Source organism: Aedes aegypti, unplaced genomic scaffold, assembly GCF_002204515.2.
Source record: "Aedes aegypti strain LVP_AGWG unplaced genomic scaffold, AaegL5.0 Primary Assembly AGWG_AaegL5_hic_scaff_569_PBJ_arrow, whole genome shotgun sequence".
NCBI lineage: Eukaryota > Metazoa > Arthropoda > Insecta > Diptera > Culicidae > Aedes > Aedes aegypti.
Window position 1 is genome coordinate 3,471 of NW_018736246.1, and position 15,007 is coordinate 18,477.

General features: G+C 38.9%; 1 protein-coding gene across 1 annotated transcript; it reads right to left on the bottom strand.

Moving 5' to 3' along the window:
- Positions 1-9,197: 9,197 nt before the first annotated feature.
- On the bottom strand, positions 9,198-10,266 carry LOC110681200 (the record flags this gene model as incomplete). The annotated part of the gene is made up of 3 exons (XM_021856981.1): positions 9,198-9,628; positions 9,692-9,805; positions 10,050-10,266. Coding segments are annotated over 3 exons (717 nt in total), but the record flags the coding sequence as incomplete, so codon positions are not given.
- Positions 10,267-15,007: the final 4,741 nt, after the last annotated feature.

Consider the following 15,007-nt stretch of genomic DNA (forward strand, 5'->3'; position numbering starts at 1 on the left):
TGCATTAGGAAGGTTACAGGATTTCTCTGAACACACTTTTTTATTAGTCACAAACATTATTCAATCAAGGATTTCCAGAGAAAATTAAAAAAAAAATATGTTTTGAAAGACTTTATGAAGTCATTGAAGGTAAAATCACAGACAAACAGACGTAAACATTAGAACAAATCTCGATCAAAATCATAGTCACGAGGGCATGTACGCCCAATGCTAAAATCGGTGTGTTTGGCCGATAGGCCAACAGATGGCGGTAGTGTGTAAACGTCAACACGAACAAAAACGATGCGAGCGCTGCGGGTGGCGGATTGGCCACCTACCATATTTTTGAATCGACCGTTAAAAAGGTGGTCGATGGACAGTGATGTGAGTGTGACGTCTGTTTGTCTGTGGTGAAATTTCGAGAGAGTCATCAGAATCAATTTGGATTAAAAGGGGAAATACCTAAAACAATTAAATTCTTTGTGAATTTCAAAGTGAAATCAAGCATAAACCCTGGAAAAATGAGAAGAAGAAAACATTTTGAGATATCGTCGAGCACTCGAGGGAGAAATTCGAGCTACTCCTAGAAACGATTACTGGAATAGATTGTTGGAATGGTTATTAAAAAATCATTTGACAATCTAACGAAAAAATGAAATGGAAAATAAGAAGGAATTCTAGGCAAATATGAAAAGTTATTACTATTGGCAAATTCCTCGCAAGATCCATGGGTGGTAGATAAAACATTCGAATTTTTTCAGTAAGATCTTTAGCAGAAGTCTGATGAACTCCAACATATTTCGAAAAGATTATCATGACTCAATTGGACATAAACATTAATATTGAAAAAAAAATAATAATAAAATATTCATGATTGTAGTATACCAGTTAATATTGTGTTTTTTTTATTGATAACATAATGACAGCTCACTTGTTACAAAAATAATTGAGTGGTTTTGGTTTATCGTACACAGAGAGAATGAACACAGGTTGTCTAAAGAAGTATTGATAAATTATCCAATCTTATGTGCAGTTATTCAATGTTTCGTGTCTGGATTAAAATATAAAACAAACACAAGTTTCAAACATTTTTTAAACAATTCATCGGGCTCAAAATGTATTGACAACAGTGGTCCCAGCAAACTTTGTTTGTCATCAAGTAGGCTTTTGAAAAATGTCATGAAACGTCCTGTACAAAATTGCAGTTCCGTTTACTTCTGTTCTTCTCGACTTTCCCGTATAATGTCATGTGCATTTTATATTCACTATCACGCGGAACTTTTTAGGAAACAAAACTATGGAAAGGGATGGTACACAAATTATGTCACGCTAAATTTCAACTTTTTTGAACCCCCCCCCCCCCCCCTTTGTCATGTTTTTGCATGAGTCCTCCGAAATTTTTGTAAGGCTTGTCACGCTTGGCTTGACCCCCTCCCCCCACGGAGCGTGACGTAATTTGTGCATGACCCCAAAATAAAAATCAAAATCTGACAGTTCCTTCTCAAGCCATTTCGTGACATACGTACACCATTACATTTGTATTTTTATAGATAAGGACTGTTCATTTTATAAAGTGGACACTTTGTTTATGCTATATTTTTTTTATTTATTGATAAAATCATAATCGGTTTTCTGTGCATCGTTTAACTATTATTCTACAATGCTATGAAAATATAAGATCTTAGAAAATGCTTTTGGTTGAAGAGCTAAATAGTTTCTCCAAAAACTCCTAATAAAAGCTGTTCGTCAAAGCTCAACATTATTTTTCGTAAAACAAACTTTCAATTTTTGTGAACAAATTGTATGTTTGTATCCTTTACCATTCTACTAAAGGTATAGCTTTAAAAAAATTCACTATATTCCACCATTCTCTGACATTAGGTAACTTTAGTGATTTACTCATTTATGGTCAATTTGTTGATACTCCATCCTTCACTCCCAGTAAAAGAGAAAAGCAAAAAGTGTGTTCAAAACTAGTTTGTTTCACTAAAGAAACTATATTTGTACAAACGAAAGGTAAATCGTGCTTTTAAACCACAGTCTTAAGTACAAATTTTACTGTTTATGGTAGTTTTACTACAAAGTCTCATATCGTGTACTCATATTCATCGATCTACAGCAATTGTAAATGTTTTTTTTTTTCCGATATTTCAATTGGTAATCTTGGAATAACATTTTATGAAAATAATATGTGGAAATAAAATCGATTTATTACAGCAGTGCTGCTAATTTTGATTATTGTCAATGTACTTTGAAAGGTCTTCTAAGAATAAAGCAATTGTGTTTCTATTGTGCTTTAAATGTGACGTGGGGACTACATAAGTAACTCTTTGCAGGCGTAAAGTTATTTTTCATATTAAAACTATATTAGGACTTCCGTCAGGACGTACTTTTAATCAAAAGATTCTACTCATATCAGTTCCCTTCAAATTTAAAATAGTTTCTCTAAAAAATATGGGGTAAAAATGATTTTATTATATCTGTAAAATTGTTGTTCCAAAAATAACTTGATTTTTTCCATCAGGCTTCTGATTGATGATGCTTTCGAAAAACAAGCCTTTTTTGAAAATAAAAAATATAAGTTGTTGAATTTTCCAGCCAATTTCTAACAATCATTAATTTTGATAACCTCCAAAAAATCGACCGTTCTAACGTTGTTCCATATTCGCGTGAAAATTAATTATATGGAGAATTTTTATTATCACAACAGTGTACAATACTAGTCGAACGATGTGCAGAAAACAGATTGAAATTTCATTGATAAATTAAAAAGATACAGTATGCACAAGGTGTCCACTTTATAAAATGAACAGTCCTTAGATAGATTTGAATTTGGAGAAATTTCAAACGATGATATAAACGTGAAATAAACTCCTCACCCCAACACTCATAAAAAAATTCAGATTGTTTACTGTGTTCAATCCTTGCTTCATTTATTAATATAGCGAAAATGTTATCCTACTTTCCATATACGTATCAACCGATTACATTTGTAATGAGCATATGTGTCTTAAAAAAATCTCGTTTGTCCACATACCACGCTGGACATGACCGGGACATGACCGTGGGTGCGACCACATTTGACCTAAACGTGGGAAGAATGTTTTATATACATCACCACCATAACCACCAACTTACCTTTGCCAGGATTTCGTTTCATCAAATCTAAAGAGCAATAATTACAAATACCTTGAGCGAAGCCAATCATAAGTATAACACCTACGCAGACATGGAACGAGCATACCAAAATGAGTCTTATTCGAGGAATGACAGCTGAATCCGACGTGTTCCCTTGTGCTTGCTCAATCATAAGACGCCACAATTAAGTGGGAAGGGACGCAGTCAATTTCCTCATTTATTCAGCAATGACCTGATTTGAGATGAGGTGTTTCTTTCGAAGCGAGTAAAATTTATGAAGGGTAATTTTCCCAGTGTATTTTTATTTGTCGATTTAAAAATCTAGTTTTATCATTAGCGACTGTTGTTTGTCATTGTTTTGTTGTTCTTTCTTCTGTTTCGGTTGTAATAATTGGATATTAGGTATATTAATCACTAGTGTCAACTGAAGAATTACACCTTCTTCGCAGTAAACGTGTGAGTGTTTTGTGAGTTTTTTTTTTCTTCATTGCCATCGAAAAGTTGCGGTTCGCTCTTTGTCTTGCTGTCGTAAATCGTCTCACAGAATTCATTCAGTTCAAATCTTTTACAGCTTTCGATATCAAGCGAGCTAGGATTAATCTTATGATTAGGTTTATTTGATTTACGGACAAAGCAAGTTACAAATAGAAAACAATCGGGATAAACTTTGCTGCCAATTTTGGTTGAAAATTTTTACATTTATCGAATCTCATACAACTACTAATAAAAGTCTATAAAATCTCATAAAAATTCATTTCAATCGTTTCGTTCCGTATATTTCCCAGTCACGCCTGTGCTCCGATCCGAAGCATTTGCCGTCTGCGTTTTAAAAAAGTGTTATGTGAAATTAAAGATTACTACGGGAACAAATCCAGGCTGATTGAAGAAAATATCGCAATGCAATAAATAAAACGAGCTCACCAGAGTGAGGAAGCGAAGTCTCACCTCACCTAGCAGTGATTCTTTAATCTTGGAAAGTAATTGGTTAGATCGGTTTAAGCAGTACAACAATGTTCCATTAAGCGCTACGGTCCTTCAACACTTCCGATACGTACGAGTGTTGTATCCTGTTCCTTGTAACAGAAACTAATCAATATAAGTATACTTACAGGCTACAGGTGATAGTTGCAGTAATAGACCCGGTCGAGCCCCACCCCTGCTGGGTTGCGTATTTTAGCTCGCTAACGGCCGTCCAGTCAGCCAGTAGGGCTCCGGGGCGAATAAATTATTATCGTTTTTATCCTCTCAGCACGTCCTCTCTGCCCCTCATTTCGCTCCACTCATTTAGGCAATCTATCTATCGATCAATCAATCAACGTGACCCCACACTGCGCTCTCTATCGCTATTGTTACCGAGTTTCAGTATCACAAAAAAGCGAAAACTAATGTCCAATGGATTTTATTTTTTCTGTGTTAAATTTCCTGAATTCTGATCAAGCGGCTCAAATTTTTGTGTTATTATCTCACTTGCAATACAACAGTAATACTTCTAGTGTGACGAACAACAGGTTAAATTTGGAACTTGCATTTTTCGCTCACTTAACTTTTTTTTTCTCTCTGCAATTATTAGTTGGTTTCTTTTTCTTCTCCTTTTGTCAAGTAACACGTAAATGCGATTTTGCTTGTTTTACTTTAAATAGTTTGTTATTTCACTGTTTTTTTTTCTTTATTCACTTCATTTCAACAGAGTTTCCTATCTTTCGTTAAATTTTAATGTAGTGTAGTTTCTGTTTTTCTTAAATTAGGTAATTTTAAAAACTTGTTGCTTTTCACTTAATGTTTTGAGTTTGTTGTGACCTGTTTAGTTTTTTATAATATCCGATGATGCCTACTGTCGTCGCAATTTCTTCAAATATCTGGCTTGTAACTATACTTAATGCTTAGCAAAATTTGCTTCCCCCAAGTCATTCGTTCTGTCAATCATCATCAAGTGTATGTGTAAAGCTGGGAAATGGAATTCCATTGATTTCGTTTTCTAACTACGTTCTGCCTGACTCTATCTCTCAATAATGGAATGACTTGTGTGCTTAGCGAATGACATTTCTATGGATCGGCTTCGATGGTCTGTCAAGATATAGGAGAACTGACGTCGATGAATGCTAGAAGTTGATTGAATCGTTTAAAAAACACTTTCTATGGGGGGTTCGAACAGAATCTCTTAAGAAGGTTTGAAAATAATCCCCCTGAGGGGTTCGAACAGAATCCTCCTAGGGGTTCGAACAGAATCCTCCTGGGGGTTCGAAAAAAATCCCCCTGGGAGTTCAAACAGAATCTCCCGGGGTTTCGAACAGAACCCCTCTGGGGTTTCGAAAAGAATCCCCCTGAGGGTTCGAACAGAATTCCCCTGTGGGGTTTGAACGAAATAACCCTGTGGGGTTTGAACGGAATACCCCTGTGGGGTACGAACAAAATCTCCCTGGGGTGATCTAACAGATTCCCTTGTGGGGTCCAACAGAATCTCTCCTTTTGGATTAGAACTGAATTCCCATTTGGGATTCAAACTAAATCCCCTAGGGGGTTTCAATAATTATATTAGAGTATAACCGTTTCAAAACAATCAATCAACTTTGAGCATTCTTTCAATTCTTGCTTAAAGAAAACATTTACTGTAAACTGTAATCCTTCTGTCACCTAACAAAAACCGATTTTCCCTCTCAATAAATTCCTCATCCAAAAATCACTACTTCTTTTATCAAAATGTACGCGGCGATGATCGTATACAAAACTAATTCCGAAAGAAAAAATCCAGGACAGATGACGGTTGCGTTTTTGTAATATGTCAAGTACCTACCCCTGCGATGATGCCTGCTAGTGTTTCGCGTATTTTAAACATCGAATAGTCGGGAAAAATTCCTTCCGAAAAAGCATCTACGTATGTTTGTATGTTTGTATGTATACTAAGCGAAAAAGCGATTATTTCTATCGCGCGTATCTCGAAAGATGGACAGCCATCGCGTAAAACTGATGGCTTTGTATGCGGTTTTTTCGACTTTTTTTTTACTGTGTAAACATGGCCGTTTTTCTACGTGTGACAAAAACCAAACGAAAAAAATTCTATCGGAGACAATCTTGGACGGGCCATTCTTTAGACATGCTGCTTCAATGACTTTGTTACTTGTTGTTTGACCGTGTGAAAGTGGTTTTGTGAAGATGCGTGTGAGTTTCAATTGTTTCTCTGTCTCTCTCTCTCGCTGTATTTGTTCACCTGTTTTACTTGCTTAGTGTGTAAATAGCTGTTTTATTTCGTAATTGATTGGGTTTCCTGACCTAGCTAAACCGGAGTTATTTCATGTCGCATCACTTTCACAACGACTTTTCTGTATTGTGATAATTTTCAAATGTTTCGTGCAATGATTTAACTGTAGTGTTGTAGTTTTTTGCTGTTTTGCTTGTTTTATTGTGTGGTTGCAAAAAAGCTTCGAGATAGCCATTTTATTATTTTTTTTCTGAGTGTATTATTTACGTTTATGACGTCTGGTTTTGCGTTGAAAGACGGATGATGTTTCTCCTTTCCAAAAGGTGTTTCTCTTGCTATGCAACGTTCAAGATTTTGTTATGGTTTTATGGCTGACTCAAAATTAAAAAAAAATATCTTTAAAGCCACACTTAAACCAAAACTGTCATCTCATACGAATGACAGCGAAAGCATAAATGAGACACATTCACAACATAAGTCGTAGAAAGTTGTTTCGCGGTTTCTTCCGGTTCGTATCTAACGACATAAAAAAAGGGAGTGGTTGCTTCTGAATCCAGGAGCATTGATGTTCATAAACAAGGGAGCGGCGTAATTAATTAGGAGTGTCTTGTTTACCTCTGCGTTCCTCAGTACGAGTGGAAGGAGCTATCGTTTGAAACCTGCGTTCCGCATCATCCTTCGTCAAGTTCAATTCGCATTCGTTGAATTATGGTTTAAAGATTGGAAGTAATTGCACCGATCACGGTTCAACTTTCTACGATTGTGAAAAGTGTGTCAAAGCCATTTGCGAAGGTGTGTTGGAATTTTTACATGTTGATTGTCGAAGGTGACGAAATACTTCCTAAGAATTACCTACCAATTACTCATGAGTACAGAAAAAGCTTATAATATTTGCTCCATACCAATTAGGTTTGGTGAAATGAAGAAGTGCGAATACGAAACGTTATACTGTTGTATATATATTAATGGGATTTTTAGAAGACCAATATCTAAGAATTCCTCCAAGTGAAGAACGAGAACGGTTAGCAGCTCCAATGCAACAAATAGCATCTCTTCAATCTGGTCAACCGAATTAGGAATACTTACATCTAAAGCTCTCAAAGAGGCTTTTGGGGAAATATCCAGTGGACTCTCCTTGAAGTACCCAAAAAGCTTCTTTGTTAACATCTAGAGTGCCTTTTGAAAGCATCTATTGAGCTTCTCCCTACGAAGTATCCAGAATGCTCCTTGAAACACCCAGGGTAGCTTTGGAAGCATCTGTAGAGCTACTATGTATAGAGAGGGGCCAAAGGACTCTGGAAATCCTCTAAAAGTATCAAGAGAGCACCTCTAAAAGTATACAGAGGACTTCTCTAGAAATATACAGAGGGACTCTTCTGGTCTCCAAAGAACTCCTTTGAAAGTATCTAGAGCGCTCATTTGGAAGCATCCAGAGGTTTTCCTCTGTTAGTACCCCGAGGGCCTCCTCTGGAAGCATCCAGGGATCTCCTCTGGAAGCATCCAGGGATCTCCTCTGGAAGCAACCAGAGATCTCCTCTGGAAGTATCCATAGGCCTCCTCTGGAAGCATCCAAAGGCCTCCTCTGGAAGCATCCAGAGGCCTCCTCTGGAAGCATCCAGAGGCCTCCTCTGGAAGCATCCAGAATCCTCCTCTGGAAGCATCCTAAGGGCTCTTCTGTAAGAATCTGGAGGGCTCATCTCGAGGTATTCAGAGGGCTCCTGTGAAGGTACCCAGAAGCCTCCTTTGGAAGTATCCAGAGGGCTTCTTTGGAAGTATTCCGAGGGATCCTTTGAAAGTATCCAGAGGGCTCCTCTAGAAGTATTCTGAGGGCTCCTATGGCAATATCAAAAGGACTTCTCTAGAAGTATCTAGATGGCTCCTCTGGAAGCATTTAGAGGGCTTTTCTGGAACCATCCAGAAGACTCATCGTGAAGCATCCAGAGAGACCCTCTGAAAAGATCCAGAGAGACCCACTGGTAGTATCCAGAGGGCTCTTCTGTAAGTATTCAGAGGGCTCCTCTGGAAGTATTCTGAGGGGCTCCTCTGTCAACATCCAGAGAGACCATGCTAAAGTATTTCAATATATGCTCAGGAAGTATTTCGAAATTATCGCACATCTGTCAATCTCATCAATTCTCATGCTGTATTCTGGCCCTTAAACATGTTTTGAAAATTAAGCTCATACGTCAAGTGCAAAACAAAAAACAATCAAAATTCTTTGTAGCATGTTCTCCCATCAATTGAGTGTGATGGCGTGAATTGAGTAACCATGACGTGGTGATAGGTGATTGGGTGTAATAATGCGCTTTTGAGAAAATACTTCTCTCAAAACGATACGGGATATATCTGAGGGCACCTGCCTTGCTAAGACTACAATTGATCAAGCAGGCAAAAATCTTCCGGAAACTGGCTTCCTAAACATTAGATAACAAGATAGGAAACATGGGAGGGCCACAGTACAAGACCCTTCTCCATAAGGTTCCGCGTTGTTCTGACTCCGCAGAATCAGAATCTAGAAAGTGAATTTTTCCGAATCAAGGTTGTTTCCAAGTATATGCATTGTGAGTGATTTTTTTTTCTGTTTCTGATCTAGTGTATGTATATATATTGGGAAAGAGTAATAACATCCTAAGTCTACCCTGTCGAGATGTGGTTTTACACAAGTGATAACATCATTCTGGCTACCGGTTTTTGTTTTCTTCGTTACAAGAGACTAGAGATATCAAATCATTGAGGATCTCCGCGTGGATACAAGCGCGCAAGATTGAAACCCATTTCTTGGGGAAAGGTATAGCGATGGGGAGAGGCAAGGTCCGGGCGATCAGTCCTATTCAATTATGGCGGAACTGAATCCCCGTAGCCCCAAAACCTGACGCGTATCTACGATAGATGTACTAAAACAAGCTCACTTACAACTGTGTGGTAGAATTTAGGACTCGTCAGGTTTCGCTCCGTCCGGATTGCCCCAGAAGCGATCGAACCGATCCCGGGCTTTGTCCAACACTTCGGAGGCAACGTTTCGGCTACCCTGCGGTGAGTTGATGTCCGAATCGAAGTCCGGATCCTCCAGACAGCGAAGTGTGGACCCGGGGACGGGTTTGTCGAACCGCACCGGTTCCGGGTTGCTTTGTGCTGGCGCCGACGTGTCCACGGCTGTCGGTTGAGGTACTGTCGTTGCCGGTAAGGCCGCAGATTCAACCGGAACGGCCACCGAAATCGGTTGGTTCACCGACGAAGTGACGGACGATTTGGACTTTAGCAGGTCATCATCTTCGTCCTCGGATTCCTTGATCGAATCTGGTTCAAGTTTTGTATCTAGAAGGAGAAATACAGTTTGAGATATCTGAAATGGTAAACTACGTGTAAGGCAGTACTTACTAGGTAACTTGATTTGTTCTGAAAGCTCTGGCGGTGCTGATTGTGGTGCTGGTGGTGGATGGTCCACTGGAGTTGAAGCCTTGATTTCGCTATGAGGTCGGATCATAGGATCACCTTCAGAACGGATAAAGATCATGGTTCATTAGCAACTGATTACTCCCAGTTCTAGACCCTTCCCTACAAACCATGCCATCATTCATTTCATCACTTATACGCATGCATCTAAGGTACCGATAATAGCTACTCACTCTTCATGCCAATCGCTTCGTAACCCCACAATCTTAGAAAAAGAATCCAATTTCACCCCTGAAAACATGAAATGAATGCGTTTCGCGATGCTCACCTGCAAACAACTCACCTTCGCGGACGTTTTGGGTCACGGTGAAGGTTTTACCCGTATCGAGCGGAACGGTCCAGTTGACAGGATCCGGTGAGCGCATAATGATCTGCTCGGGAGATTTGACTCGCGTTGGTTCCGGCGGTGATTTGATGATCTGCTCGGTGATTTCCGGTGCCGGAAGGGGGCTGGCGCTGGACACCGAGACGCCACCGTCCTTTTCGGCGTCCGTCCTCGTCTGGATGGAAACGCATGGAAACGGTAGAAAAAGACGGGAACAAACGGGGGGAAACGATTAGTGGGGCTTCGCGTTCGGTGACGGGGTTCGTACTATTCAATCACTACAACACGCTGGACACGCAGCAGGGAAATCAAGAAGGATAATTAAAATTAAGAACTGAGCAAAACTATCGGTAAGGGGGTAGACTCTTAATAAAATGAGATGTTACTATGAGTATAATAAGAAGAATGAAAGAAGTTGAAAAGAAAATGAAACCATGGAAAGATGAAGGAACATGACAAGGATACCGTGCATTTTATTTAATTAGTGTCTCCTTTCACTAAAAAAGAGCTATATTGCTTACACTACCCACCTTAAGTATGGAATGACTTTACCGATAGGAGTAACATATAATCACTGGTGATTCTAAACTTTTTGGGTGTTGAGATATTGAATTCCATTCTTAAGGCAGGGGGGTTGTCACTGTTTTGGAGCTATTTGAAGACTATTTTTTTTTTTTTTTTTTGAAGAATTTCTCATCCTATCAAGTTTTAAAGTATTTCCATAAGTCCATAAAAATCACTTGACATGTTATCGGAAATTTCTCAGACAGCCAACAGTCGCAAAAAAAAGTATAGATTATAAGACATTTATTTGTACAAATCACATCACACCCGCACTACACGTTTCTTCACATAAAACAAAGAATGGAAACGACATTCCGTTTACTGAGTTCATTTCGTGCAGTTCACTTTGCCCCGCAAACAAGTAGGTGCAAAGAAATCAAGTCAATCCATAGACTCAAATTATGTATTGTGAGTCATACAAGCAAGCACACCAAACTCTCAACTTCTTGGGAAGTAACGCATTCTTTCGAATTATTGAGGGTCCTCATTGTAGCACTGCGACAGGTTTTGCTGGAAAGGATCGAAGGTCCATACCTATTAGTATGGTTGTACCCAGCGTTGCCAACCTTCCAGATTTGTCAGATTTTGCAATGCATTTGTAAAGTTTTGTAATGAATTTGTAAGGTTCTTCATATACGACATAGGAGATCCAGACAAAATCTACCAGATTAAAAAAAAATTGGCATCTGGATTATACCATCCACCAGAGCTGCGACAACAGATACGAGCTGTGCCCAGTTTTTATCAAAATGCAGAGGCGTGCGATTGGGCGGTGGCAAATCGACAACAGAATGTTGCAAGTTTAGAATCAAATTCCGTTTCTTCATTGTCAGCATAATCTAATCTAAACAGCTGCCCTAGTCATAACGTCAAAATTTGTAATCGAAAATGCAAAACGCTCAGGTAGGCCACGAGAAGGAATTCAGACCGATTATAGAAAAGTTCCGCGATCACCAGCTTACGAACTAGAGTGGCCTTACACTTATTGATTTCACAGCGCGGACGATGATGCTGCAGCAAGGTACCGTTGAAATGAGGAACGATACAAATAACAGAAGCAAAGGCAGCAAGCCATCTATTTTGGAATAAAAAGCGTTGCCTGGAAAAGTTGGAATGCGAAAGGATGGAGCAGCTGTATTATTCTCAAGGAACTCAATGTTTCAATAGACAGGGAGAAGGATTGAAGTAACTTGATGGACGAACGCAAGGTGATTGAAAGGTTGAACACCTGAATGGCGCAGGGCAGACGACCAAGGCAGCAGGAGAAAAGGCTTCATCGGTACGGCGGGTGAGAGAAACGTGCCACCTCCCACACTGGCTACTTGTCTGTACCAATTGATGGCCAGGATCTGGGATAAAAAACCCAATATACAAAAAGGGTGATAAGTTAGAATGCGAAAACTATCTAGCGATCATATTCCTAACGCAGTCTTTAAAATGCTATGGAAAATTATGGACGAGAACGGTTCTCCCGGGATATTGACTAGACTGATCCAGAAAATTATTGATAGTGTTTAGTGAAGATTTTGAGTTCGTTTTCGAACTGGTTTGAGACAAGCAACGGACCTTGACAAAGCGATGTTCTTTCCTGTTCCCTGTTCAACATTGTTCAACATTCCCTGTTCAACATTGTGCAAACACCTTCAAGTTTTGTAGAGATGGACAAAATTAATCGAAGTCGCTCAAAATAACCGCATCACTCAATTGGACGAGTGATCCGTGACTGTTTTCTTGCGAGAGTCGGTTCATCCGATCAACAGTCACCTAACGGATCATATAAAAAGTGACCCGTTATGTAGCCCACAGACACTCAAACGAATTGGTCAACAATGACTCTGCCCCTCAAGTTTGTCAAACCGATTTATGTTGATGCAACCGTTTGACCGATTGTCAAAATTTGATGCAGCAACACTTTATTCCTTCGCATGGTTTTAAATTTCGCCATATCTAATGATTGTTGTGATTGTTATTTTTTCGCATTCTGAGGCTGTGGGGAGGAAATCTCTACGATTTTTGGACAATAATCGTAGTGAGGAAGAGCAGAACTTTCAAAATTCAAGTAGCGGAAAAAATTGATTAGATATTGCTCCGATATTTCCTAAAGGAATTTATCCATCAATTCTTCCAGTATTTCGTGAAGGGATTTTTACCAAGGAATCACCCCAGAACTAACCCTACAGAATACTTAAACAACTTCTTCAGGGATCCCTAAAGGAATTCCTGTTTATGATTCTAGAGGGAACTCCTGATAGAGTCACTGGATGATATACTGGGGAATTCCCTAATCACTGAAATCCTTATAAGAAATTTCTGGTTAAATTGCTGGAGGAATTCCTGAAAACCCTCAATAATACCTGGAAATATTTCACAAGGAATTCGGTTGAAAAAACCGGATGAATGTCTAGAGGATTTCCGAGATAAATTCCTCAAAGGAATTCAGGAGCAATCTCTTGGTGAATTCCGCAAGGAATCTTTTAAGAAATTCCGGAAGGAACCTCTTGAGTTATTCGGTAATGAAAATCTTTATAAAAAATATCTGGTGAAATCTCTGTAGGATAATAAATCTTCGAGCTGTTTAGTGAAATACCTATAAGTAGATGAAAAATCGAATTTATTACTATACCATTTAATTCTACTAGAGTTTGTATCCTTTGGCAGATACGCGTATTTCAACCTTAACTGTAAGGCCGTCTTCAGTTTCGTGTACTAGACTCGACACTGAAGACGGCCTTGCATTAGAGGATAGAAATACGCGTATCTGTCAAAGGATACAAACTCTAGTGGAATCAAATGGTATAGTACTAAATTCAATTTTTCATCTACATTCCTGTAAGAGTTAATGATAACCCTCGAGAATCCTAAAGAAATCCCTGAAATTCTTTTTAAATCCCTTACTATATTCAGGAAGGAATCCTTAATAAATAGCCTGATGGAACCCTGAATAACCCTAGAGAACTCGAAACCCAAGAATTCGAAAGGAATCTTTAGAAGAATTCTTGCTAGAACCCCTGACAAGAACTTCTTATAGAATCGCAAGAAGATGCTCATGATGGAACACTAGGAGGATTTTTGAATGAAATCTTAGAAGCTTTTCTAATGGAATGCATGAAAGTATTTCTAATGGAATCCATGGAAAAACTTCATATGTAATCGTTGCAGAAACTCCCAATGAAATCTTTTGGAAAACTCCTGATGAAATCTCTAGAGAACCTTCTGATGGAACCCTTGGAAGGACTTATGATGCAATTTCCTGATGGAATCATTAGATAAACTCTTGATAGAATTTATGTTAGGAATTACAGGTTGAATTTCGGAAGGAACTCCTAATGGAAACCCTGGAGGAACTCCTGCTGTTATCCATTTGGAGAACTTCTGATGTAATCCCTGGAAGAACTCCTAATGTAATCCCTGAAGCAACTTCTGATGTGATCCCTATATGAACTCCCAGTGAAATTTCTGGAGATATTCTTGATAATTTGCCTGGCGGAACTCCTTTTAAAATCCCAAGGAGAAATCCTGATCGAATACCTTCAGGAACCCATGATATAATCTCTAGAGGAATTCCAGGGGCAATCTCCGAAGGAACTCCTGATGGAATCCCTAGAGAAACTTTTTGAACGAACTCCTGTAGGAATTCCAGGTGGAATCTCTGAAAGAAATCCTGATTGAATCTCTTAAGGAACTAATGATTCAATCCCTAAAAGAACTCCTGATGAAATCCCAACAAGAACTAATGTTGAAAGACTCAGGGAATTATCTGATGAAATCCCTACAGAAACTTTTCATAGACCCTATAGAAATTACAGGTGGAATATCTAGAGAAAATGCTTATGAAATCCCTAAAGGAACTTCTGGTGAAATCTCTGGAAGAACTCCTGATATGCTCTCCAGAAGAACTCTGGATGTAATTCCTAGAAGAACTTCTGGTGGAATCTCTGAAGTAATATTCAGAGGAACTTCTGATGGAAGCTTTATAGGAACTTCTGTTGAAATTTCTGAAGAAATTATCAATAACATTCCTGATGGAATCCCTGCAGTAACTCCTTATGCAATCCCTAAAGAGGCATTTCCTTGAGGAACTCCGGATATAATCTTTAGAGAAACACCTGATTGAATCTCTAGAGGAATGCCTGAAGGAACTTAAGGAACCCCTGAAAAAATCTCTAGAGGAATTTCTGATAAGAATTCAAATGGAACTCCTTAAAGAATCCCTAGAGGAACTCCACCAAGATGGAATTTTTCGAAGAGCTCCTGATATAATCACCCCTATTCTTGTTTACGATCGAATGCACTTTCGATCGAAAACCGTTTTGGATTCCCGTTTACGCCAGCAAAATCAAGTGGGCCGTGGA